General features: G+C 40.1%; 2 protein-coding genes and 1 pseudogene across 5 annotated transcripts in view; 1 reads left to right on the plus strand and 2 right to left on the minus strand.

Annotated features, from left to right (window-relative positions):
- Positions 1-10136, plus strand: part of KIF3A (kinesin family member 3A) — a 55909-nt gene extending 45773 nt beyond the window's left edge. For all 3 annotated transcript variants that reach the window (XM_082724541.1, XM_082724542.1, XM_082724540.1), the window contains 8 exons: positions 40-196; positions 591-771; positions 1562-1672; positions 2017-2142; positions 3789-3842; positions 4204-4272; positions 4849-4973; positions 6895-10136. In XM_082724541.1, coding sequence (XP_082580667.1) covers positions 40-196; positions 591-771; positions 1562-1672; positions 2017-2142; positions 3789-3842; positions 4204-4272; positions 4849-4973; positions 6895-6943 — 872 coding nt within the window. In that variant the 3' untranslated portion in view covers positions 6944-10136. The remainder of the gene's footprint in view (positions 1-39; positions 197-590; positions 772-1561; positions 1673-2016; positions 2143-3788; positions 3843-4203; positions 4273-4848; positions 4974-6894) is intronic.
- A 5940-nt stretch (positions 10137-16076) lies between these two features.
- On the minus strand, positions 16077-16771 carry LOC309860948 (large ribosomal subunit protein eL34 pseudogene; annotated as a pseudogene). Its single transcript has 3 exons — positions 16767-16771; positions 16480-16680; positions 16077-16268 (listed from the first exon to the last, which is right to left on the minus strand). The product of its transcript is annotated as a large ribosomal subunit protein eL34 pseudogene (transcript).
- A 542-nt stretch (positions 16772-17313) lies between these two features.
- Positions 17314-25146, minus strand: IL4 (interleukin 4; the record flags this gene model as incomplete). The annotated part of the gene is made up of 4 exons (XM_082723373.1): positions 17314-17406; positions 19633-19755; positions 24692-24739; positions 25012-25146. 4 exons carry the CDS (start codon positions 25144-25146, stop codon positions 17314-17316), a joined length of 399 nt encoding a protein of 132 aa, XP_082579499.1.
- Positions 25147-25457: the final 311 nt, after the last annotated feature.

A 25457-nucleotide genomic window follows, 5' to 3' on the forward strand; every position in this document is an offset into this window, starting at 1 on the left:
GGCTTTAAAGTGATTGTTGGAATTAAATGACTCATCTAGGTAAAAAGAAAGTGTCCCCAGATAAGATGGTTGAAATGCAGGCAAAAATTGATGAGGAGAGAAAAGCACTTGAAACAAAGCTTGATATGGAAGAAGAAGAAAGAAACAAGGCTAGAGCTGAATTAGAGAAACGGGAGAAAGATCTTCTTAAGGCCCAGTGAGTATTACTTAATTGAGTTGGATTCGTGATTTAAATTTCCAATATTTTGCATAGGATATATGAGAGAGAATTGAATACTAATTAAAAGCTTGATTTTTGTCTCCAGAATAGCTTTTTTGGATAGAGGGTTTTGTTTTATGTGTTCTATTTCCAAAAATTACATCTGTTTTTATTATTTCATATCTATGTAGGAAGAAAATTACCAGTGAATTTGGATGTTATAGATTAAATCATAAGTTAATTTATACTACCCTGTGATATAATCTGATAGAGTTGTTACATAATTATAGCTCAGTTTTGAAATTTTGCATCCAAATACCTATAAAGTTTTGGGAAATGATATTGGTAGAATAGTGAATAATTGATGGTGGTTTTCATTTTTAATCAACAGACAAGAACATCAGTCTTTGCTAGAGAAATTATCTGCACTGGAGAAGAAGGTAATTGTGGGTGGTGTTGATTTGTTGGCAAAAGCTGAGGAACAAGAGAAACTTCTTGAAGAATCGAATATGGAACTGGAAGAACGGAGGAAAAGAGCAGAGCAACTTCGCAGAGAACTTGAGGAAAAAGAGGTAATGTGACTTTCTGGTTTTGGTTGACACTTTTCCTTAAGTATTTAACTCCTCTAGTGAAAAGCTTTATATCCATCATCTTTAATTAAGTATAGTGGACACACAGTGTTAGACTAGTTTCAGATGTACAACTTCAGATGTAGAGTGATTAAACTTCTCTATATGTTATTCTGTGCTCACCACAAGTGTAATTGTCATCTGATACCATATAATCCTATTACAGTATTATGGACTGTATTCCCTATGCCGTACCTTTCATTCCCACAACTTATTCTGTACCTCCCACTCCCCTTCACCCATTTTCCTTTCTCCCCCCAGACCCAGGCATCAGTTTGTTTTCTATAGTACTGGGTCTGTTTCTGCTTTTTGTTTATCTCGTTTTTCATTTGTTTGGTTTTTTAGATTGTACATATAAGTGAAATCATATAGTATTTGTCTTATATCTATAATCTTAGTAAAATTTTAAAGCAGATCTGTGAATTGTTTTGAAAAAATATTAGTTGCCCAAGATTTTTATCATTTGTTATAGAATTTTTTTTTAAGATATTTACTTATTTATTTGACAGAGATCAGAAGTAGGCAGAGTAGAGGCAGAGAGAAAGGAAGGGAAGCAGGCTCCCTGCTGAGCAGAGCGCCCAATGCGGGGCTCAATCCCAGGACCCTGAGATCACGACCTGAGCCGAAGGCAGAGGCCTTAATCCACTGAGCCACCCAGGCGCCCCTCATTTGTTAAATAATTAAATTTTCAATTTAATGAAGAAAATTCTGATGTCTGTTTTTTTTGTTGTAGCAAGAACGCTTGGATATTGAAGAAAAGTATACCAGCTTGCAAGAGGAAGCACAGGGAAAAACCAAGAAATTAAAGAAAGTTTGGACTATGCTGATGGCTGCCAAATCAGAGGTTGGTTTCCTAGAAATTACCTATAAATGTAGCTCGGAATTTAAAAAAAAATTTTTTTCTTTGAGTAAGTATGATTAAAAATCTTTAAGAGATCTTAACGTATGCTTACAATCTTAAAGAAAAAACATTTTTATAGCTAACATTTTAGCTATTAAGCTATAGTATGTATTTCCAACCTTAAAAACACGGGAATAGACAGTAATGGGTAGTGTCATTCTGTCTATTGTTTGTGAAGGAACTGAGTAAGCTCTTACAGGGTTTCTTAGGCCAGTGCCTATATCAGTTGGAACTATCTTATATTTAAAATCTTGTTTGCCCTTAATATTTCATTGGTTTTCTGGTAGATGGCTGATCTCCAACAGGAGCATCAGAGGGAAATTGAAGGCTTACTGGAGAATATTCGACAACTTAGCCGGGAGCTCCGACTTCAGATGCTTATCATTGATAACTTCATACCTCAAGATTATCAGGTAAGAGGGAAGTTCTCTGTTTTAGATATTACATCACTGACTGGGGTGGAGAAATAAGGAATGTAAATTCTAATTTAATTGATGGTAAGTATTTACATTTTAGTTGTTGACAGTAAAATTTTTCTTGAACTAATGCTATCACATTTCTGCTGTTAACTTAATACATAATTCTCTGAGTATATAAGTAAGAATTTCCCAGCCCTTTGGAAGAACCTAGATTTATGTAATTGCATTCAGAATCAAGGTATAGGTCCTATTTTTACATTCAATATAATTAATCCTATAAATAGAATAAACAAAACTCCTTTGCTAATTTTTCTCCCTGCTTATGGATACCAAGTGTGTGTGTGTGTGCGTCTATGTGGTTATGGTGTGGTGTATATGATAAAATAAACATGGTATAAAATTTACCTCCCCTACACCCCCAGCCCAGCCCCCTAAAATTTGCCTTTTTAAACTATTTTTAAGAATATGGTTCAGGGGTGCCTGGGTGGCTCAGTCAGTTAAGCGTCTGACTCTTGATTTCAGCTCAGGTCATGATCTCAGAGTTGTGAGATTGAGCCCTGTGTCTGGCTCTATGCTCAGCAGGGAGTGTGCTTGATATTCTTTTTCTCCCTCTGCCCTTCCTTCCTCTGTTTTTCTCTATCTCCCTCTCTCTCTCCAAAATAAATAAATCTTGAAAGAGGAAAAAAAAAAAAAGAATACAGTTCAGTGACATTAAGTATATTCACAGTGTTTTGCAGTCACTACCATCCATCTCCAGATGGATGCTGATTCTTTTTTTTTTTTTTAAAGATTTTATTTATTTATTTGACAGACAGAGATCACAGGTAGGCAGAGAGGCAGGCAGAGAGAGAGGAGGAAGCAGGCTCCCTGCGGAGCAGAGAGCCCGATGTGGGGCTCGATCCCAGGACCCCTGGGATCATGACCTGAGCCGAAGGCAGAGGCTTTAACCCACTGAGCCACCCAGGCATCCCCGGATGCTGATTCTTAATTCTAGTATAACTTAAAATCTCAGCCTTTCCTTCTCAGCCTTTCTTTTTCTTTACTCAAAATTTCCATTTTTCTAGTACATTTTAGTAAACCTTAATATACTAGTTTTTCAAAAAACTGAGACTCTATATAGCTTAAAGATGTTTTTCTGAAAATAAGCCTTAATATTTTTTTCCTCTGGATCTCAGGTGCACAGAATTAATTATTGATTAATGGTGTGTTCTCCTTATTGGTCTTTGAGTGACCTGGTTTTATTTAGTTGGTTAGTTTTTGTCTGTATGTTTGTTTTGGTTATTTTGTAGTGAACTTGTCATGAGTAACAAAAGCAAATACCATGACAGTGTCCTACTTCTAACCAAATGGTTTCCCTCTTCTCTCTTCCATCCCTTTGCCTCTTCCAACTCAAGGTAACCATCATCCTGAATCCCATGTTCTCCATGTTCTTTCCTTGCTTTTTGTGTAAGAACATAGTTTACTAGCATTTACATGTATTCTTTCAAAGTCTGTATTTTTAAATGTATAAAAAAAAGTTATAATGCCGTATATAATGTTTTGAGGCATCTTTTTTACTTAGGATTTTAGTTCTGTGAATATTTTCCAGTATTTTAAATGTTATTAAACATTAAAAGTAGACCATCTTTGACTCTTAAAAGGAAATGATTGAAAACTACGTCCACTGGAATGAAGACATAGGAGAATGGCAGCTAGTGAGTATTACCTTCATTCTTTCCTGAAATCCTTATGGACTGTTTCCTATAGACTGGATCTATGCTGGGCTATAGGGGGAGAGAGATGGTTCCGAGAATGAATCAGATGAGACTCCACAGGAGTGCATAAGATGTTTTCCTAATTAACTATATTATAACACACAAACTTTTCAGGGGAAATGGTATAGTTTGGGGCTTCATAGGACTGTATGACCTGTAAATCCCTTTCTTTTCCAGCCTTCAAATTTTGAGCACGTTTTATGACCGTAACATTAGTATATCTCAAAATAATTTGCCTTATTTATAGTATAACTGCTAATTAAGACATTTTTCCTTCCTCCCCTTTTTCTTCTTTTTTGAGAAATGTGTTGCCTACACAGGAAATAACATGAGAAAGCAGACTCCAGCTCCTGATAAAAAAGAGAAAGATGTAAGAATGCTTTTTTTTTTTTTTTTAAATATAACTACAGTTCCTTTATTAGGAATGTGGGTCACTAAATTGTGTTATCAATATGATATAAATTAATCAGCTCTGCTGAAAAATAGGCAGATCTCCTGGGAAGAGAAGCCTCAGAGGGGTGATAGAGGACGTTTCTGCTCCCCTCAGTCACGAGGGCAGGCTTATGCTTTGTATGACACAAGGGGCATGGCAGCTTCTTCAGAGCACTCTTCACCACCTCTCCAGGCTGTGGGGGAAATAGAGACCAGAATGGGTCTGTACTTCTCCAAGCTAGTCCTTGACTTGCATCAGTAAGAGCAGCAGCTGCAGGGAAAATAGCAGCAGTTTCCTACAAAGGAGTTTATAGTGTGTCAGGGTTTCTTCTTTACCACCCCTTGGTGAATACATTTGAGACAAATGGCATTAGAAGAAGATATCCTTGGACATTTCTTTGGTCTTTTGTTCTGCAGATTTTTTCTAGGAGTTTGTTCAGTATTTTACATCTTCCTGCCACGCCTGGTTTAAATCAGTCCTATAAGAGTGTTTTGTGTTTGTTTCTTTACTTAGCCCTTTGAAGTGGACCTTTCCCACGTGTATCTTGCCTACACAGAGGAGAGCCTCCGGCAGTCCTTGATGAAATTAGAGAGGCCACGGACTTCGAAGGGGAAAGCAAGGCCAAAGACAGGGCGAAGGTAAGGATGGTCTTTCAGCACTAGGAAATGGAGGCAGCGGGATATTCAAAGTAGCACATTTAGAGGAAATTTAGTTAATGTAATATTTTAGCTCTATTTGTTACATTTTAGATGTATTTAAATAAATATTAGAGTCCTTATGTAGTTATGATTTGAATAAGTAAAAACTAAAGAATTAAGTCTTCCAACTCCTTTAGCCCTCCTCAGTAATAGTTTATTTTTAATTTTCTTTGTTATAACCAAATGTATTAGATAATAGAAGTCATCTATTATCTTAATCCCTTAATTCTTAATAGTAATTCTTCCAGTGAGATGCTGATTGATTTGCCTGGTCGACTCCCAAGGTCTTGTACTTGCTGTCTTGTTTTTCTATCAGAAACATTGCCCCAAGAACCTTGACCTTCTCAGTCATCAGTTAAAGAAAATTTGTCTGCCCATCTTTCCCTGTCCTTTGAGTGCTGATTTTGACTGTTGAGTAGTCTCTATGTATCATAACAAGCCCAGGGAAATCAGGGCTGGAGCTTATTTCTTCTCTCCCTTCCCTATATCAGGTACTATTATGCTTATTTAAACTGATTGTAATACTTGGGTCTCCTGGAATGATAGGAAACAATAAGCTTATTTATCCCCCTGCCTTTGAGTATAGAAACTTCTGAGTTACATGTAAGATGAAGTTGTATGGTTTTAATACTTTTGTGTTACATCATATCATAGGTATAACCTAACATTTATAAATTTGGTATAGTTGAACTCAGGAGGAATCAGCATTTTAAAAGTGTACAAGGTTTTACCTTTTTTAGCATTTAGGTGCCAGTTGTTAAAAACTTTTCATATGTCAGTGGAAGCCAGGTGTGTAATATTTAGTGAATGAAGAAATCAGAGAAATAGAAATTCTATTAGGTATTTTTTTTCCCTCCATTTTTTAATAGAGATATTTTTCTATTAATTCTGTGGTTAACAAGAAAAATTACAGTGCAAGGGTGATGATAAGCGGTAAGGCAGTTGGCCTTGGCGTAAGAAAGAAATAGGCAGTGGCTGGGACTGGGGCAAAGTGGAGAGTGGTCTGTCTGAAGTAAGTGGCTGCTACCCTGTTCCTAGTTAGTTTGGGGAATAAAGGGCCTGTTGTTTCTGGATCTTCTTGTTTCAAAGGAGGAGCCAGAAATCCAGATTATTTACATGACATTTCATAGTTTTTAGTCACTCTTTTTTTTAACCACAAGGACCTAAAACAAACAATTTGATAAGCATTCAGAATGCTCACTTAAAAATATTTATTTTGTGGTTTAACATTAAAAAATTCACCTACATGAGATGAGCCACATTTATTCTCTGCATACCAGAATTAGCCTTCTGTATTACAAAAACAATAGATGGCTCTAAACATAGGTAAATATACATAATATAAGGCTTATTGGTATTGCGTTACTTTACCTGATAATGTTCAATGGGATATTCTCATTAGAAAAGCACAATTCAGTGTGCCAAGCAAAATTCCAGTGAACACAGAACATTCATGTGCACATCATCTGTAAGGTGTTACTTCAGATGATTTCTGTCTCTTTTCTTCACTGAATGAATCTGGACCTTCAGCATGCCCCAGAACAGATAATCGAGGGATTCGGGTCTGACAAGCATGCAGCCCACTTGGCTTGGCCTGTCTAGTCCAATTTTAGAAGTTTTCATCCACCCAATCCCTTACATTCTGGTTGAGAGTATGGAGTGCCGTGCTCCTGCTCCTGTTTTAGGCTACTTCCCCTGGCCTAAAAAGGTGGGCTTTAATTGATCTCTTAACATAGTCAGACATGGCAAACTTTGGCCTGTTTTTAGACCTTATGGCCACCCTGTATTATCTGCTACCTAATGTAAAGTACTTGGTCTTCTAGGAAGGCATTCATGTTTTCTTTTTCTCTCCTCCAAACAGAAAGCGTTCTGCAAAGCCTGAAACTGTAATTGACTCTTTACTTCAGTAAATGTTACAGACTTAAAGTCACAATAAAAATTAGTGATAGTCTTATGCCTGGACAAAATCTTTACTTAAAACCCTGAAGACTATTCTGTAATTTCAAATAACGGAAGCTGTAAGTCATGGGGTAAGACTGGAACTAATGAATTGCCTAATAAATCTTAGTATACATATTAATGCCATATTAAAATTGTACAACAGGTAATGCTTCAAATTGTCATATTGTACTCCAGTTTATACTGTGCCGGGAAGTTGGGGGAGGAGCTCATACTACAGAGAGTTGCAGTTTAAATATATACATAAATCTGCTAGTGATTTATTCAACTGCTGTAATAATTAGGTAACTAGATAGTTAAAATAGAAGAAAAACATAAGCCCTGTTTGCATACAGAAAGTAGCAGATCTCATTGTCCTGTGTCGTGCTGTCATATATGAATGTGTGGGCTGCACATCTAAGACATTATTCGATCCTAATACCTGCCTGGCCTGTTCAAAAATGTTCTAATTTTTATACTAATATTCATTTTGTTTTAAGTATAAGATAACTCCTCTTACTGATCTTTAGAAAATTTTATAATTCAACAGTCACTCTTTAGAAGTATACATGTTTAAAATACAAAAGCTGGAAATATGTTTCTTCTGGACCTCTTGACTTTTTTGCCTCTTCATATCAAATGCACCTTTTTTGTTCTGGTTTTATGTTTTCTTGAAGCATTGAATTTGTATGTAGATAGGAGTCAGAATTGCAGAAAATTAAGCTAATATTGGTCACTGATCTTTGCCCATATGTGTATATTTTCTAAAACTCAATTTGAAGTGTGACTAATGGATGCTTGCTTTCTTGTGTCTGAGTTTTAAATTGTGTTGGAAATTGCTTTGTATCTCCCAACTGAGAAAGGTCTCCATTTTTCACAAAATGCAACCAAAGCAGAGAATATATATGTCTTTTAATTCTTTGGCTTTAAAATACTTTGTTTTGTTTTTATTCATATTTTATAAAAAGGAAATATTTTTCCCTGAATTTCTTTTATTGACAACTCCCAGTTAGAGTATATTCGTCTAAAAATAAGAAATTTTTTTATTTTATAGTAAATAAGTTGTAATAGAATTGTTCTCGTATTAGCTGCTTACAAAATGTTAAATTTTTTGTAAGTTTAGCTACTCCTAAACCACTTAATATTATATCTTTTATGGGTTTTAAAATTATGTAATCAGCCCTGAAGTCCATTGGTTGCAAGTTTGAGACTTGAAGTAAGTATTTACTAAGTGAACAGTATTTTAGTAATTTTGGTTAAATTTTGGTTTGTAGTCACAAAGCTGTGTACAGAGGGCGGGTGAGCAAAGGTGGCGTACTTGTGAGGTGGTCCCTAAATTTAAAGTGCATCCCAAAGGTGGTGTACTAAATGTCCTACGTATAGTGAATATTTTCTAGGTAGTAAGAATTGCATTTAACTGGCAGCATTTTCTTTGTAATGTGTAAGATAGTTAGAAGTTTATGACTTCCTTGGGGCATTGTTTAAGTACTGTGAAAACTAGAGGTAAATTTGTGTCTTGTAAAACTTTGTGTGCATAGAATATCTTGGCAATTGTAGATGCACATTGAACTATTAGTAGTTGCTCTAAAGAAATCTTAATTTTACCAGTAGAAAAAACAGATGCCAGCTTCTTTTTAAAAGTCCTTATTTCTAGCCTTTAACCATCCAGTTAATAGGAAAGGAATGACTTTTTATTTGAGTTGAGTTGACATCGTGTTAAATTAGTTTCAGGTGGGCAACATAGTGATTCACCTGTTCTGTTATGCTGTGCTCACCACAAGCGTAGCTCCCGTCTGTCACCACACAGCGCTCTTAAAATATCGTTGACTGTATTTCCTTTGCTGTGGGATAGGGGTAACTTTTGCTTTAAGCTTATTTAAAACATAGGACATTCAAGCCAGTATGTTAGAGTTATTTTTCTGTACCACTTCTGCTGCAGTAACAAAAAGAAACCTGTAAAAAGTCAAAACCTCGAGGAATTTACAAAACAGGCCGCTTTAGTTTTTTGTTTTTTTTTTTTTAAACATTTACAGTAGAACTGATTATACCTGATGTATTTTACATATTCATTTTATGAAATACCAAAACAAGATATTCAAGTCAGGCTTGAATATCCATATGAAAACATGGGATACTGACTTTAGAGATAGTCGTTTAGCTTTAATCATAGCAATTCTGTGGTTTCTTCATGTGTACTGTGTCTCTGTCCATAAAATGAAATATTTTGTAACTTCAGTGTTAATTTAATGAAAGGATATGAAGATAAAGAAACCTCATTATTTGAAATAAATAGGCAAATTTTAAATGAGTGCACATATAAATAGGTTGTTGAGTGCGTATTTTCTCTTTAATTTAAAGAAGTAAGTTTATTTATTAAAAGGAGCCTTGGTAGAATGTGAACTGTGATATGTTCTTTAATAAACCTTGTTTTAAAACCTCAATTATATATACTAATAATTAGAATATCAAAATATAGTAGTACCCCCCCATTCTTATTTAGATTCTTCTAAAATAAAAGCTTAATCAAGGTATGGGGGTGGGGCCTGCATCTTGTGTTTATCTGGCAAGTAGAGTCCATTTGCCAAGGTAGGTCTTCTTTTTTCTAGAAAAAGGGGACCTTTTTTGCAGCAAGAAATTTAAGATTACCTTGGGGGAGGGAGGCAGTGCTACTTTATCTGTAACATGTTTTTAAAAGTTACGATTATGGATTTTGGGTTGTTGTTGTTTTCAGTCTTTTTAAAAATATCTTTCCCCTTAGCTCTTATATTAAGGGAAATCCCTCTCTTTCCTACAGAGCTGTGAATTAAGGAATGGGTAGAGTTTACATTTAAGCACGCCAGTGTCTGCCCAGTTTCTTAATGTATACATTTGTTTTTCTTTTTAGTGATTCTTTGTTCTTAATTGCTACTAGAAAACATAGATCTTCCTAGTGCCTTTCAACTTATACTATAGTTTGATTAATTTAAATCATTAATAACTTCAGTAGGATTACTATAATACTGTATACTGGCCAAACTTGTAAATCCTATAAGTTTGTTGCATTAATTTCAAAAGCCACACTTTCATTGTATTTTATGTATAAATTGTATTTGTTCAAGTTGTATATATTGATATTGTATGTATACATGCAGCATGGTTAAGTTAGAAATAAAAATCTTTACCTAATACCTGTAGTGGTGGTCTGCTTCTTTCCTGAACTGTCTTGTATTTATGTCCATCCTGATATTAGTAGGTATGGTCTTTGTGCTTGGTATCTGAATTTTGTATAGCTGAGAGATCCCTGTCTCATTTTACACCCCAAGCATTTCATGTTGTGAGTCTTGAAACAGAAATCATTACGAAACACAAACCTGGGAGAAAGGTTTTAAACTGTGCTTCTTCTGGGTCACCTGGGTGGGTCAGTTGGTTAAATGTCAGCCTTCAACTCAGGTCGGGATCCCAGGGTCCTGGGCTCCCTGCTCAGTGGGGAGTCTTCTTCTTCCTCTGCTTTCCACTTGTGCTTGCAATCTCTTTCTCTCTCTACTAGTGCTCTCTCAAACAAAATCTTTTTTAAAAAAGTAAAATGTGCTTCTAATTTACAGCATTTATTTTTGGGGTGCCTGAGTAGCTCATTCATTTAAGCGTCCCACTCTTGATTTTGGCTCAGGTCATGATCTCAAGGTCATGTGATGGTGCCCTGTGTCGGGCTCTCTGCTGGGCATAGAGCTTAAAATTCTCTTTCCTTCTCCTTCTGCCCCCCACCCACACTGCATTCTTTCTCTCTTAAAAAACAACAAGAACAACTTATTTTACCAAAAATATCTTTATCCAAATTTTGTTGTCCTTTTCACTTAGTATTTGAGAACAGAAACTTAAAGAGGTGTGTATGTAAAATATATCTGACTAAAAGGTAAAGGAGACATTTCTTAGTGCTAAGATACAGTGATTTCTTCCAGAAATTTTGAATGAGCTTAATCTGCAAAACAAAACATTGCTTGAATTGTTGTTAATTATGTATTCTTGTAACAGATGTTTATTAATTAGCAGGCTCCGTCCTGGGTGGCCTTAAGAAAGTCACGGCAGACACTGAGAAGTTTTGATTCGTCAGCAAGTCTCAGAGGACTTAAATGTGCTTTTGCACAGGAGACTCCTCTGGCCCTTTTGAGGCTTGCTCTCTTCCTCTTCCCAACTGCTAACTTAGGTCACACTCCTACAGTGTGTGGAACATGAAAACGAGATGAAAGGCCTGCCATGGCCTAAGCAAGAGAATAAATAGTGCTGCCTTCATATCCTCTGCCCATCCTCCCCAGCCGAGTTTTGGAGCTCCGACACTTTCACCAAGCCATACCACTAAGGCACGCCTGCAGGAAATCTGTGTGGTCAGGATGCTGCTGAGGACACGGTCTGTCCCAAGGAAGACCCTGGAGAAAGCTCTCTTAAAAAAACAAGTGCAAGAACAAAACAAAACAAAAAACAGCCTAGGACCAGCCTAGGGGACCACAGTTAGCCAGGGCTTGCCAGAACTGTCCTGAAGCCACAGCCTAAACTTAAAGTGTGTTGGAGGAGCCTCTAAACACATTTGTTACAACAGTAGCTGCTCACTCTTAGGCTGTTTCATTTGCAAAGCAAATCAGGTCTTCAGTCCTCCTTCAGAAGTTGAACAAATGTGTGGGAAAATGATTATGAAGAGGCTACTTCAAAAAGAACCTGTTTCCTCTCAGCATTTATCTTGGGCTTCCTGTGACCCAATCTTCAAGTTACTTTTATCAACGTTATCAGAACATCACTTTGTCTTACCCAAACACGTTTATGGCTCTGACTAAAGAATATGACAGATCACACATTCTTCCACACCTGCTCCCCTCCCCCACTCTTTTCAGAGGGCTGGGGAAATTTTAGTTTTTAATCAAAGGCTTTATTTCTCCAGTGGTACAAAGGAATTTAACTGGGACTTTACAACTGCATAAAATACTTCTCGGAGTTGATGCTAATCTTAGTGAGAGGATATTGCCCAACCCAACCTAAAAGTACCAGAGTCATTACAGAAATATTATGTTGGCCTTGATTTCTACTCCATCACGAATTGTGCCACTCCGTCACTGGAGTCTTCTGTGTTCACTGTGTGCCTACGCGGTACTAGGTGCCCACACGGTACTGGGTAGAAAGTTTTTGCAATGCTCACAGCCTCCCTCAGGAGAGAGAAGCGACCCTGGAAATGAGAATGCCAACGCAGCACATTGAGGGCTGTTCACGTGTGGGAATGGTGAGCAGCCAGACCCAGTGTTCTTCCCAAGCAGCTAAGATGGTATATTGCACTTATCTACCTGACCAAAAGGTCAGAAGAGGCTTCTTCCCAGGGAAAGTGATTTTGGAGATGTTGCAGCAAATTGGGTAAAGCATCCTGGGCAGCAGGAGTAACATGAATTTGGCTTGCTGGGGGCATAGGTAGGATGTTGGACATAGGGCAGAAGGCCATCGGGACAGATGAGCCTGAAAGTGATAGGCCAGGACCCTACTTTGAAAGACTCTTCCATAGGGAATGGAAAGCCACAGAGGGATTTGAAGTGGGTCCCTCACATCATTTGTGTTGTAGAGAAATATCTTGTGGAAAGGCTGTGAAGGAATAGCTAGATGGAGGCTGGGACAATGGTGATGTGCATACCTGGGCCCTGGAGGCTCACGTGGTCCTGAGCCAGAGGAGCCCAGTGCCGTCTTCTCAGCTGGCTCCCTCGCTATCTTTACTCAGGTTGCCTAGCAGGTACCCAGGTATGCGGCCAGCCCACAAAACATGTGTTAGGTTTAGCACTGGCCAGTAAGAAATAGGGAGTAGACGGTTGAGTGCCTAAAGTGCAGCTAGGAGAAGCTAACTGGAAGGCTGGATGAGAAGCACTGTACTGTGGAGAGCTGAGGAGAAAATGAGTAATCCGGGCAAACCCAGTTCAGAAAATGCTGGGCATGACAGCGGAACTAGGGTTTAGTTCTCCACCTGGAAGCGGAACTCCAGCTGGAGCTGATGAATTGAATTCAGGAATCCACTCCAGGAGCAGAGAAGGTATGTGCCTTGCTCTCCATGCTCAGTCCCTCTGGTAGGGACTGAGGGACTCACCTTGTGTGCTGTTTGCCAGATGTACTGTCCTATGTGAGAAAGGTGCTCTCTGCCCTCTGCCCTGAAGTTCCCCATTCTCAGATGATTTGGGCACCCTGAGAGGCTCACTAAGATAACATGTGGGGGAGGGTCACTGGTGTGGACCAACCTGGAGCAACAAGAGTCCCCGCGCCCCCCCCCCCCGCCCCGTCCCATGCATTCCCAACTGTGGTCCAAGAATGCTCAATAAAAGACATTCAAGGGGCGCCTGGGTGGCTGAGTGGGTTGGGCCGCTGCCTTCGGCTCAGGTCATGATCTCGGGGTCCTGGGATCGAGTCCCGCATCGGGCTCTCTGCTCGGAGGGGAGCCTGCTTCCTCCTTTCTCTCTGTCTGCCTCTCTGCCTACTTGTGATCTCTGTCAAATAAATAAATAAATAAAATCTTAAAAATAAAATAAAATAAAATAAAAGACATTCAACCATAGATTTGAATGAAACATGTTTTCTTCGTTCATTTATTCAGTAAGTGTTTTTTAGCTACTAATGCATGCCAGAGATACAATACATTCATCGGCAAAAGATGTAGATGGCTGATGGCAGGGAGGGAGTGGTTCAGACATTGTTGTGTGTCACTAGGCCAGGCAGAGACATGTCTGTCCCCTTCCCCCTGAAACACTGGCTGCTGCCCAGTTTCCTAAATGAATGTGCTTAAATGACGATTGTCTGTTTTCACTTAATCCCCGTTTCTTTACTTATTCTTTTTATGTGTGTCTTCGGTTCATGTACTCTCGCTCTCTGGGTGCGTTCAGGGGCTTATTATTGGGTGTTTCCATGCAGAGCCCAGAACCACCCGTCCGGAAGAAAATAGAACTGTTAGTTGCATCTTAACCATCGAAACTAAACTTATGACAGACCTGCCTGGAGCCCGCCTGTCCTTCCGATGGCCCTTTGTAAATCTTCCTTCCCAACAATCTTTCCTCTTACCATCCTGGCCTAGTACACAAATATAACCCACAACTCATATCCTGTGGCAGACTACAGCTCACATTAGCCATTGTATGCAAATGAGTATCAATCAAAGAAGAAAGGAAACTAAAGTACTCAGCTTGGCCTTAGAAGGCTCCATGACTCTCTTAGTAACTTGCTGCCCTTGGCATGCTGGTATTTTATGTGGGCAGGGTGAAACTGGCTGTGGTCAGGGTGAGAATTTAAGCTTTTGATTTGTTCCCTTATTTTGAAAGGGTTAAAAAGATGTTACATGTTTTGGTATAATTTTAGTACTAGTATTAATTTTTGTCACATACGTGTAAGCGAGGATGAAACGCAAGCGCTCATTCACTGTTACTAGATCCATACTCTTGCAAAGAGCATGGCTTCAAAAGGCAAGTTTCAACATCTTGCCACTGTCAGTGTTTACCCTCTTAATTTAAAAAAAATAACAGCTTTATTAAGTTATGTACTGTAAGTATACTCATATATTATCAGACTCATTTTTCTCAAGTATACAACTCAGTGGATTTTCATATATCCACAGAGTTATACCACTATCTACGATGAGAACATTTTCCTCTCTCCCAAAAGAAGCCCTGTGTCCATTAGGAGTTGCTCCCTATTCCTCCATCTACCCCAAGCCCCTGGCAACCAGTATTCTACTTTTTACCTCTTACTATTTTTTCTCCAAATTTTTATTTAAATTCCAGTTAACATATAGTGTAATATTGGTTCCAGACATACAGTTTAGTGATTCATCACTTAAAACGTGCAGTTCTCACCACAAGTGCCTTCCTTAATGCCCATCACTGGTCTGACCCACTCCCAGCCCCTCCATTAACCCTCAGGTTGTTCTCTGTAGTTAAGAGTCTCTTATGGGTTGCTTCTCTCTTTTTTTCCCTCCCCATGTTCATCTGTTTGTTGAAAATGGCAAGATTGCATTATTTTTGATGGCTGAGTAATATTCCATTATGTATCATTTATGTGCGTGTGTGTGTATAAAATCTTTCACTTAGCCTAGTGTTTGCAAGACTCATCCATATTATAGTATGTATCGGTACTTCATTTCTTTTTACTGACAAGTAGTATTTTGTTGCATAGGAATACCACACTTTGTTTATTCTTTGATCAGTTGATTGTCTTTTGGGTTGTTTCCACTCTTTTGCTATTATGGATAATATTGTGATGAACATTGGTGTAGAGTATTATGTGCGGATGTAAGTTTTCAGTTTTCTTGGGTAGATACCTAGGATTAAATTTGCTAGGTTGATTCATAACTCTATACCTTTAACCTTTTGAGAAACTGTCATACTGTTTTCTGAAGGGGCTGCACCATTTCCCTATCATACCAGCAATATGTGAGGGGTCCAACTTTTCTACATCTTTGCCAATATTTGTTAACATCTGTCTTTTTAAGTTTAGTTCTTTCATTTTTAAAAACATTTTCTCATTTATGCACATGGTCACAGACTTAACATGGAATGCCAACAGTCTTCCGTCTTGCTTTCACCAATCCTTATTCCAAGTCTTATTCTCAACAAACCACCTTCCCTTTTTTTGTTTGTAGTTTTTATGGTGGCTACTGGCCTGATTCCAAAGCTAAGATTTCTCGATTCACTTACTATAGGTTTCTCCCCACCCCCCACACTTTTTGTCATGAAAACTTAAAAACGTGCATAAAAGCAGGGTAGTACAATTAGCTCCCATGTACCCATCCCCAGTTACCACAGCCATCATCTAATGACCACTCTTTCTAGCTAGTTTATTTTCCAGCGTTAGATATTATGTTTAAATTTACCTATTGAAAAGTGAGGGTTTATCTCATTTACCCTACCCCTTCCAAATTTTTTATACTAAATTATTTTTAGGCCTGTATTACCTGTGGAGTTTTGAATACTTAAATCCCTTGTTCTTACTCCATCACCCTTAGACAGTGTTGTTCAGCTAATCCCTTCCCTAAGTGAGCTGGGGGTATTAGTGCCCTACCTTTCTTTTCTTCTGCTTTTACCTGTCAACCTTTTTCAGCTGTACTTTTTTTTTTATAGAGCCTTTTGATTTTTTTATTACTCAAAAAAGCTTTATTTTTTTTATTTAGCTTTCTGACTCTGCGCTTGTGCTTTCAACACTTTGACAATGACTTTCTGTCCCTCGATAATTAAAGCACGCTTAATCCTGTCATGAACACATTTAGCACACACGGAACCACCACCATAGGCCCTGCTGATGTGTTTTTTGGTTTTGTTTGTTTTAAAGATTTTATTTATTTATTTGACAGACAGAGATCACAGGTAGGCAGAGAGGCAGGCAGAAAGAGAGAGAAAGGGAAGCAGGCTCCCCACTGAGCAGAGAGCCAATGTGGGGCTCAATCCCAAGACCCTGGGATCATAACCTGAGCCGAAGGCAGAGGCTATAACCCACTGAGCCACCCAGGTGCCCCTGTTTTTTCATTTTATACAATCTCATAAGGACTTTAAGGTCTCTCTGCTTGAACTCTTCGAAGTCAGTCTGGGCCCACATCACATGCAAATTTGGTGCTTTCCCAACTTTCTAGGTCTAAAGGTAAACAATTTTATTACCAGAGGTTTGGGACAGCCCAGTTTTGGTAGAGACTGTATTGTAGGACAACCTACAATGGCCTGTCAAACGCTGGACCGTTCTGAATGCCTACAGATGCTGTCCCCAGAGGAGGCGGCTGGACCTTCTATATGATCAGGTTGATAGCATTCAGTTTTCTATAATTACAGCATGTTGTCTGTGCTTTGTCTACTGGTTGGTTCTAAGACTTGAAAATCAAGGGAATTTACATTATCAGGACTTTAAATCTTGTTCAGTGCAGAGCCATGTAGTGTGCTGGAGTTCCATTCCCACCGCACAGACTCAGTGTGACAGCTATGGGCCAGTGGGGGAGGATTGTTTTAGGCATCCAGTTAACAGCTTTTTTTTATTCAGCATTAGTTGGTAGTTAGTGGTACTCATGTACCCAGTGTGCTCGCTCTCCTATCATGTCCTGTGTGACCTCATATTCTCTAATCACTTGTGCATTACATCCCCATCTGGAAGTGGAACTCCTTGAGAGGCGAACAGTCTTTCTTCTTTTACTTCTATACCAATTTTAGTCTCCTGGTAAATTAAATTGGTTTCCCCAAAAGTTGTCCAGTAAATAGAGCCGATGCCATTGAAGTGACATCCATGCTGTTAGATTCTGCATATACTTTATTTTATAATTTATAAATATATAAATATTTAAAAAATAAAGCTATTAAAAACTCATAAATTAAAATATTCAGCTTCAGTGCCTGTAGTATTTCTGTTGCATGATCACTTTTAGCCTTTCCAAGTAGTCTTTCAGTGTACTCTTCTTGACTTCATTCACCGAACAGGTCTGCAAAGGAAACATTTCATTAGCTTTCATTGCTAAGTCACTGAGTATGTCTTTCATGCCTGTCCACTTGAGTCAGGTCTTCTCTGGCACTTGCCACCCAGACAGTTCTTTCAAACAAGCAGGGCCTCTGGTCTAGTCTGATTGGGAGTCTGTCTCTGCCATGAGGCCAGCACGGTTTGCTCGTCTTCTATGCATGCTAATAAACTCCTAGAAATGGTCACTAACTGGATACCTTTGGGGGTGCCACAGACTGGAGAGGTATGCCACAGCTAGCTTCTGCCTAGGGGGAGGCTCAGACATGCCTACTGTCATACTAGGCCTTCTGCGTGGCCACCTGGACTGCAGAGAGAGAGATTCATTCCATTAGCCCTCCTGCCCATGAAGAGCAATCCTCCAGCTTGACAACACCTCTGGTGAAAAGGATTCCAGCTACCTACCCCAGGTCCCTGCTTCAGTCTGGACCTCAGCTCTGTCAGTTTATTAATTACATTGCTCAGGATGAACTACTTCATTTATAAAAGCTTCACTTTCCTCTCTTGGTAGATGGGGACAATTGTGCCTACTTGATAGGATAATTAAAAGGATTAAACAGAACAAGTGCTGTGTCAGATCCCTATTCCTTTACCTTCCCTTAGAAATCGGGTGATAAGCTCAGTAAGGGGATGAATTTTCCCAGTTCTTCCACTTGGCACTAGATAACATCTTTTCTGGGCTCTTCTTCTTTCCTACACTATCAATTGTCCCCTCCCTACTGGACCATTCCCTGGTATATTAACATGCTGGATACATGCCCCACCTCAAAAGAACTTCCTTACTCACTCCTGTTCTTCATCTGTTCTGTTTCTCTGCAGTCTTATAGCAAAACACCTCCAAAGAGTTTTCTGTACTCACTGCCCCTTTTTTTTCACTCCCTACTGGTATTCTCTGTGGAACCTGTTCCAGTCAGGCTATCATTCCAGATCCTGTGGCCATTCTCATCTTCATCCGACCTGACCTTCCGATACCTGTGACACACTGGATCTCTCCTTACTAAGAGCTTCTTCACTTGCTATCTGGGGCACTACACACCCTTCAGTTTCCTACTACCTCACTGGCTACTTCTCAGTCTCTTTTACTGGACCTCTTCTTCCTGACCCTTGTGAGAGTGCTTCTGGGCTCAGTTCTCAGTCCTTGAATTGCTCAATGTCATTCAGATCTAGGATTTTAAATAACGTCTTTCTGAGGACTCTTCATTTTATATCACAAGTTCTGACCTCTCCCCAAAGGCTCAGACTTTTCTATGATCTCAGCATCTCCCCTTGGCTGTCCAAGAGGTACCTCAAACTTAGCATTGATAAATTGAACTCCTGATCTTGTGCTCAACCTCCAGCTCTGCTTTGCGCCCAGTTTTCTAGGCACCAACCATCTCCCAAAAGACTCAGGCTAGGAACTGAGAGGCCACCTTTTACTCATTCCCTCACCCCTCACAGTGGGTCTTCTGGCTCTATGTATAGTTACATCCCAAATCCAATGTTTATTGCTCCCAGTCTGTTGAAATCACTATTACCTCCAACCTGGATTACTGTGATGGCCTCCCAGTAGGGTAGCTTGCTTCTGTGCTTAACCCTAGTCAATTTGTTTACCACACAGCAGCCAGAATGATCATTTTAAATTATATAAATCAGACTGTAGTCTCTGTTCTGCTCAAACCCTGTGGGTGAATCCTGCCATACTTAGGATAGAAACCAGAGACCACATGTGATCTACTAAAATCCCCTTTGTTCAATCTGATACAGCCACCCTGGCTTTCCTACTGATCTTTGAACATGTGAACTTCATTTCTACCTCAGGGCCTTTGCACAGCTATTTCCTCTGCCTGGAATGTTCTTTTCCCAGTTAGTCATGTAGCTTGCTCCTTCACTTAATTCAAATATTTGCTCAGATAATGTCACCAACTGTCAGCCCTCTCCCTCATGACCCCTATATTCTTTATTCCTTTAGTTTTCTTCATAGCACTTATCACTACTGGACATAATATTACTTGTTTGTTTGCTTTTCTAACTCCCCCACTAGAACATTCTGTGAGAGCAGGCACTGTATCCCTAGTGTCTAGAACAGCACCTTGTACTCGTTGCCAAGGCAACGAATGGGTTAATTAATCAAGGGTATTAAGACTCTTAAGGAGGACCGGTTAGAAGTTAGGCTGCTGTCTGTCAGGAGCCAAGTGGTCGGCATGATTGAGCTTACCATGTTTGCCATGTTCCTGAGGTTCCTGTGAAGTCCTCTGAGCAATCTGTTGGAGCAATTGTGTGTAGAGAGCTGCTGAAGCACAGTTGCAGCTCTGCAGAAGATTTCCTTCTCACTTGTGTTCTAGAAAGAGAAATGTCACAGTTAGCTATAAGCCAGCTCTATCTGGAACATGGGAGAGACTGTTTTCCCTGTAATTGCTTCTTTTCAGGAGGGCAAGTAGAGAAAGTGAGTTTGCTCACTGTGGATCAGGTATTCAGATATTCCCTTCATGTGAATGAAGGCTGCTGGCCTCAGTAAACCACCCCTCCCCATTACCTACAAATGCAGCAAACTTCTCTTTTCCCTTGGATGGTTATGCTGAAAGGCTACCTGAGTAAAGACACTCAGCTTAGTAAATGACAGAGTGGGGGGTTTAAGTCCAGGACCATCGGTCTCTGCCCATGATCTAGGTCTGTTTCTCTCTACCAGGCAAGCCTATATTAGCTTGCCATCAGATTGAGCTCTGCCTCGGTGCTGTAAGGTTTTAAAGTCCAGGTTTCTGTAGAATCCTACATGTTTATTGAATAAATGAGTGCCCATCCTTTGGCCTGGATGTTGGTGCTTTGAGCCGTGCTCTCCATTTAGCCTACCCCATGGTGGGAGATGGCAGCATGTGCAAAACTCAGAGTCCTTGTAAGTAGAGGAGACATCTGACCATATGCCCATAGAGCTGGAGAGGTGTGCCAAGATTAGGGCTAGGTGCAAGTTCAGAGGAAACTTCTGGGAAAGGGTGCAATCGAGCTGGACTACGGACACAGCTTCTAGAAGAGGCCTTTGGCCTAGAAGGTGCAATGTCAGAACCTCTATGGAATGGTGGCAGCCCAGATGTGTGTTTGGCCACATGGCTCTTCCTGGAGATGTTTGGGCCTTAGAAGAGGGAATGTACAGGTGGGAAAACAGCTCTTTTGGCAACCTGGAAGAGGTATTGTGACAGTCTAAATCAGGCCTGGTGTGTCCTCTCACTTTGCACTGAAGAACAAAGTCATGGAGTGTGGAGAGTGGTCTTAGCTTGAGCCTGATCCAGCTCAGATCAAGCTGCTGTCTCCTGCCTCTGTGAGGACATGCTTTAGTCCCTTGCCACCCAAAGTGTGGTCCAGAAAGTAGCAGCACGGACATCAACTGGGAGCTTGTTAGAAATGCAGAATCACATGCCTGCCCCCTAGACCCCATGAGTCACAATGTACATTAACATAAATCAGCAGGGGATTTAGATAAGAAGTACTGTCGGGGCAATTTTTAAAGTTCTTGCATTTTTTTTTCTGATTATTAAAGTAATATGTTTACTGCAAAGATAATATGTATTCAGCAAAAATGCATTCTCTCAATCCCAACAGCCAGAGATAAATGTTGATATCTTGATAAATATCTTCCCATTTAAAAAATACATTTTAAAAAAAATGAGGACCAACTGTTGATCTGTTTTTTAGCCTTTTAACACAATACATAGTACAAGCGTTAAGTCATTGAGTAGTATATAAGAACACGGGATTGAGAGCTGCATGGGAGCCCACGCGGCATATGTGTACCATAATTGGGTAATAAAGTGGCAGTGAGTCATTGGTGTAAATCTTTGTGTTCATCTCTAATTTCTTTGGGTTAAATTCTAGAAGTGCATTTTATATTTTAGGGGTTTTTCCAGGAAGATCTTTCCGGAAAGATTTCTTCCTAGAAGATCTTTCCAGGAAGATCTAGACCTAGACCTAGACTCGAGGTACTAGAACCCTAGGCTACAAAAACTTCCCTGTTCCTTTGTGGGCCTTGATGGCCCATTGGCAAGGCCTTTGGAAGGACATGCACTTAATGAACCAGCTAAGAGCTCTCCTGGGCTCTGATTGTAGTTGGAAGTTTAAGAGCAACACCAGTGTCTCGGCTGTGAGAGTCAAGAAACCCCCCTCAGTCTCCATATCTTTGGAGGCTTAGTGGTTGAGCAGAGATGGTGAAGTCAAGGGGGAAGGCAGGCACTAGCTGGCTGTGCACATCTAGGCAGATAACTGTGCTTCTGGAGAGAGAACAATGAGGTTCAAGAAGACCAAAAAGAAAGAGCCCCTTTGCTTATTTTTTCATCAAAATCTCATGTGACTTTTCTGAAACTTTGGCTTGGAGTCTAGAAATTAAACTGCCTCAGTTTTGAGTATATGGCCTTATAATACAGGAAAACACTCTTTAGACAGATTCTTCGAAGGTGTTTCTACAAGCAATTAGGATAAAATAGGAATTAAAAAGAGTTTGAATCAAATAGGAAAAAAAATTTAAAGGAACCAACTCTCAAGGCAGTTTTTGTGGAGAACTTAAAGTTTTAGTTCCATTGGAATTACAGCTACAGGATCCTGCACTGTACCAATGGCTGCCAGTCTGTTCGTCCAGCTTTCCCTGCATGAGGGTGTCCTCACTCGGGGGCCTAGTGGACCTTGCAGTTAACAGTTGCTGGGGAAAAGGGACTGAAAAGGAGAACTTAGGCTTATGCTAGAAGGAAGCTCATCTCTCAAGGTAACATCGGCAAAGGGTAGAACAGCATCTAGGGCTTCTCCTGTGGCAGAGACGCTGTTAGATTTCTAACATGGTTCTAGACTAGCTTCACTTAGGGCCATAAACATCTGGTCCTCATCGTCTTGTACTCATTATCCCCACCTCGTCCCAAATTTAGTGAGCCAGTGCTATACATGAGAAAGTCTTTTACTTCTATTTAGGAAAAAAAAAAAAAAAGAATTTGAGGGTTGGCAAAGAACTCTGAGGGATCATGATTCGAGCTCTCTTTCGAAAGGTGGAAATACCTCCCACTAATGGTCCACCCAAGAATTCCGTCATGGACCAGCTTGCTTGTTTTCCACTTTGCTCTTTCTCAGACCACCTTAGTTTCAGAGATACTGGGCAAGCATTGCCTGTGAAGTCCAGGACTCAGGTCCTCACTGTCTCCAGCAACTGCCAAGAACAGGATCCCACCTGACTTGGAGGTAATAGAATTCTTGATCCCCCAAAGAAAGAAAATTGATACATTGGATTTTGGAAAGGTGTCCTTTTTTTGGGAACACAAGGAAGTAACTTTTCCTGCCACATAACCTCCTTGGTGGGTTTTGAAAATAATAGTCTTTCCTTTTTCTGTAACATCTATAATATTCCTTATATTGTAATATCTTTCTTTATTCTGTAATATCTTGGAGGGAAAGAAAGAATGGAAGGAGATTGGTAATTCAGGAGGAATAGAAGCAGTTTGAGGAAGGCCAGTGAGACAGGAGGAAAGAAGGACTGTGAGGACTCCCTTCAGCAGATGCCTACCCGTGCAGTGAGAGCCGATGTGATAACTGATGAAGAGGATGGCCATGAACAACAGAAAGGGGGTGCGGCCTGGCCTGCACCTTGGTGAGGATGAGTCTTCTAGAACTGGCCCAGACTAGAGTTACAGAGATTTGGATCCTTTCCATCCACGGGTCCCTTCTTAGAATTACTGCTCCTCTATAACCTTTTTTTTTTTTTTTTTGCCTTTAACCAAGAGTTATATAAGTTTACAGTAACACTTTCCACTAACTCAAGAATGATTCCAACAACTTTCAAAATCACTTTCATATCTTCATATTTGGAAACTGAGGCACAAGGAGATATGGAGACTGGCCAAAGGCCACAGAGCTAGCTAATGGCCTAACTATGGCTAAAGCCACAATCTATGTCACTTCAAGACACTTGGCACTTTGGGGCCCAGCCCTTGGCTTTGATAGAGCCCTCTCAGCAGCATGGTGCCATCTGGAGAAGCCAGGGCACAGCCCAGTGGACTCCTGGCTGTTTGCTATGTATATAAAATGTTAATAGATTATATTTATATATTATATAATTCTATGTGTATATATAATCTCCAAATCCTTCCAGCATCCTGATGGACAGAGTCTGAAACAGGATGAGATTCTAGAGGATAAAATTATATAATATGTATTATTAAAGAATATGGTATATTATGTATTAATATTACATAATATATATGATTGTATTATGATATTACATAGTATTATCTATTGGATTCCTGGACTCATCTTTAATGAGATGGTCCAGACAAAGCCCAAGGAACAGTTTTCCTCACAAAGTAAGACGGATGTGTTCTGTGGCCCCGGTGCTGGGATGTGGCTGTGCTAACCTGCGTAGCTGCCCTCCCGGCCACCCCATCTCCGCTGTCCGTGTGGAAAGCAGGCAGTTAGAAGACCACTGGCAAATTGAAGCTTTGGGTTTTTCATTCTCAGTCTTGTGTTTCCATGAAAACAGGAACTGATGTGCACAAACCTATTGACATGGCTGTAGTCATATGTTTGTCAGAGAAAATGCACTATCAGCTGTCAAATCTGTCTCCTCCCACTAAAGATAGAGGGGCGGGGGTGAGACGGTGCAAGAGGCTGAAAGGCAAAATGCCCAAGCAGCCAGGGCCAGGGATGTGTGGAACCCCACATGGTAGGGCAGTTCTGGACCAAGCTGGAAAGGGCTTGGCAGGACATTACAGCTGAGGGTCTCTGGAGAGCCGCCCCCGGAGCTAGTGGGTTGTTAGGTGACCAGGCTGCGGAAAAGGAGGGGCTCTGGCGATAACCTTCTCTGTTGCCATAGGAAGTCTCTTAGACAAAATGAAAGCTCCCTCGACCTGTAATCTCCATATCTCTTTTTGTGACACCATTTGGTTTTTCAGAAATGTGCAGGCCAGAAAAACTTTCCTTCAGCAAGCATTTATTAAGCACCTCCTGTATTCCAGGTACGAGGCTGGAATATAGGAGGAAAAGAGGACCTGTTCCTTGACCAGGATTTGAATTAGGATCACAAAAATCCAAGCTTTCCATTACATATCTTCTAAATCAAGTGAAACCAGAAACACTAAAACATGCTTAGGAGTAAAGATCAGAATTCTCCTTCTTAAAAACATCTAACACCCTGTAGTTAGTTTGGGTCTGTTCACTTTCTGTTAAAAAAAGTTTCTTGTTTGAACACCTGTGGATGGCTTTCCTCTCCCAAGCCACTCACATGCCAAAGCAGACCCCGGAACAGCTCTTACCTTTGGGGCAGAGAAGACTTCGGTGACGGTCAGCTCCATGCATGAGTCCTGGCCCAGAACGAGAGGGCAAGAGACAGAGTCACTTCCAACTGTGCAGGGACATCCTGGCCGGGCGGCCCTCCTTCCTCGAACCAAGCCAACTTCCTACCATCCCTCAGGACAAAAAAGCTCCTGCAGAGAAATCTCCACTCTGCTCCCTGGCTGTCACCAACCACCAACCACCAACTTCTCTGGACGCTGTGGTGTTCTTCTCATAGTCTAAGAAGTACCCACGGCATCTCCAGAACATCTGGAGAGATGGTGCCTGATAGCTTACTCACGTTTCTCGCTGTGAGGATGTTCAACGTTTTGATGATCTCCTTAATGGCAATACTGAAGTTATGTCCGTGGATGAAAGTGCCGGTGAGTGCTAGTAAGCAGACCAGAGTTGGAATCAGTTGGGAGGTGAGACCCATTAATAGATCTCTGTTTGCAATGACAATATGAGACAAATCAGTTTACTAGGAGAGGCTCACAATGCAATTCTGACAAAGATATCTCTATATATAGATTTAAAATTGCTGAAACTGAGGGAAAATGAGGGAAATTGGAAATTTTCGTTACACCAGGTTGTCAGTCATTTGGGGCCAATCAGCACCTCTCTTCCAGGAGAAAAAATACCTCACAGAAACAGGTAAAATGTTCCTGTGAAATCATACCAATAGGAAAATGAAACCTTTTTTTTTTAAATTAACTACAAAGTATCAGCATAGGAAATTACACCATA

The sequence above is a fragment of the Mustela nivalis genome (assembly GCF_964662115.1).
Source record: "Mustela nivalis genome assembly, chromosome: 3".
NCBI classification, from domain to species: domain Eukaryota; kingdom Metazoa; phylum Chordata; class Mammalia; order Carnivora; family Mustelidae; genus Mustela; species Mustela nivalis.